A 1,835-nucleotide genomic window follows, 5' to 3' on the forward strand; every position below is an offset into this window, starting at 1 on the left:
GAGATTCGATTCTTTCTGAGGACTCGCAGAGAGAACTCCCAGTCGTCGCTAAAGCTAGACAAGCATAATGCAGTAGGAGTAGCTTAGAACTTTGGTATGGTACGTAGATGAAATACTTACATTGCCGTAGGATAGATCTTACATAGATTGCTGCAGGCATATATAAGACCGAATCAAATAATTGCAGGCCTCCGCAATTAATTCACATCACAGAAAAGAGATGCTGTTCTCTTCTCCCTCGATCATTCAGGGGACAAATAATCGAAACAACAACGTGACACGTACGCGAGGATATATATGGCGCAGGTGAACAGCACGACTCGTGTCCTCCACTACGGGCGAGACAACACATCTAGCAGCCTGCAGACTGCAGATAGAGTCGAATAATGCTAAGCATGGATCAGAAGCCTGAGTGCCTATAAAAAAGAGGAACGATTAGTTGCAAGCTCGCTCCGACATGCAGGCCTAGCTAGCTAGTGGAAGTTAGATTAGCTTCAGCTTCAGCTGCTAGCCATTCCACCATGTCCACGGCCAAGTGCCTTACACCGGCCGCGCCCAGGTGCCTGTTCCCTGGCAGGGAGCACAGGACCACGGTCACGGCGGAAGAGTTCAAGCAGTGGCTGAAGCAGTTCGACACCGACGGCGACGGCCGGATCAGCAGGCGGGAGCTCCGGGAGGCCATCCGCCGCCGGGGAGCGTGGTTCTCCACCGTGAAGGCCTGGTGCGCCGTCCGGCACGCCGACAGGGACCGCAGCGGTTACGTGGACGACTGGGAGATGGAGAACCTCATCGACTTCGCTGAGAAGGAGCTGGGCTTCCAGATATCTAAGGAGCCGCCTGGTCGAGTGAACTCTTCTGGTTTCCTCAACAGGAAACGATGAACTGTTCTTCTGGTTTTCATGCAACAAACGTAACGTATGAAGTACGAACGTAGCGTGGTCTGTACCGTAGACCGTAGTAGCTATATAACCAGCTAGCAGTTTTTCTTTCTTTGTTTCCCTTTTCTCTATGTTTTTGCCACTTTTAGCTTCTCCTCCCGAATAATATGTGAGGAAGAAGGAGGAGATGTACTCTGGAGATCGCAGCTTGTTTGAGTGCACGTATGTATGACGTATTGATGGTTATATGTTTTTGGTATGTAAATGATCTGCAACCCGTTCTCTCGTGTTGTTCCGGAGTGCACATACCAGGGGCAGATGTGGGCTTAGACTCCACCCCGTTTTTTAAGGGTACAATCAGGACGTACACAACTACTGTACACCTACTACTACCACACGCGCGTATACGCGCATGCACATCCATTTTTACACACACTAAGATAAATTAGAAGGCACTAAGACCCTCTCTTACGTGGGAACACACAGTGTCACTTAACGTGCACGTACATGTACTCCCTACCCTACTCGGATCTAGTCCTGAGAAAGAAATAAATCTCAGGCATGGGCAAGCACCTGCATCGAGCAGAGCTCAATCGTAAGGGCATCTTCAACAGAATCTTTAAAATTTCATCCTTTAAAATACTATTACAGTATCTCTTATCACTATTGCAGCATCCCTCATTCCTTTCATCTCCAAAAGAATCTCCTTATTTCATCATCTATCTTCTCTTTCCTATATTATAATATTTTACGTCCAACCGACATAACCGCCATCGCAGTATCCGGTTTCACTGGTTCTGCTACGGTCTAACGTTATTGGTACGAAATAATTTAATTTGTCATGGTGTACATGTAAATGTGGTCGGCATTTTTTCGGTGTTTACAATTTTAGACCCGTAAAATAGCAGTACGCTGACATTCAATTGTGGTGTCTTGCACTAGAAGGAAGCTTGCAAA

The 1,835-nt window shown here is 47.2% G+C and overlaps 1 protein-coding gene across 1 annotated transcript; it reads left to right on the forward strand.

Moving 5' to 3' along the window:
* Positions 1-403: 403 nt before the first annotated feature.
* Positions 404-1,168, forward strand: LOC133891333 (uncharacterized). Its single transcript, XM_062332051.1, has one exon. It carries the CDS (start codon positions 522-524, stop codon positions 879-881), a length of 360 nt encoding a protein of 119 aa, XP_062188035.1. The 5' UTR covers positions 404-521; the 3' UTR covers positions 882-1,168.
* The last annotated feature ends 667 nt before the right edge of the window (positions 1,169-1,835 follow it).

Source organism: Phragmites australis, chromosome 14 (assembly GCF_958298935.1).
Source record: "Phragmites australis chromosome 14, lpPhrAust1.1, whole genome shotgun sequence".
NCBI lineage: Eukaryota > Viridiplantae > Streptophyta > Magnoliopsida > Poales > Poaceae > Phragmites > Phragmites australis.

Coding starts and splice junctions, on each gene's coding strand:
- LOC133891333 (XM_062332051.1), top strand. CDS start 522: ATGTCCACGGCCAAGTGCCTTACACCGGCCGCGCCCAGGTGCCTGTTC.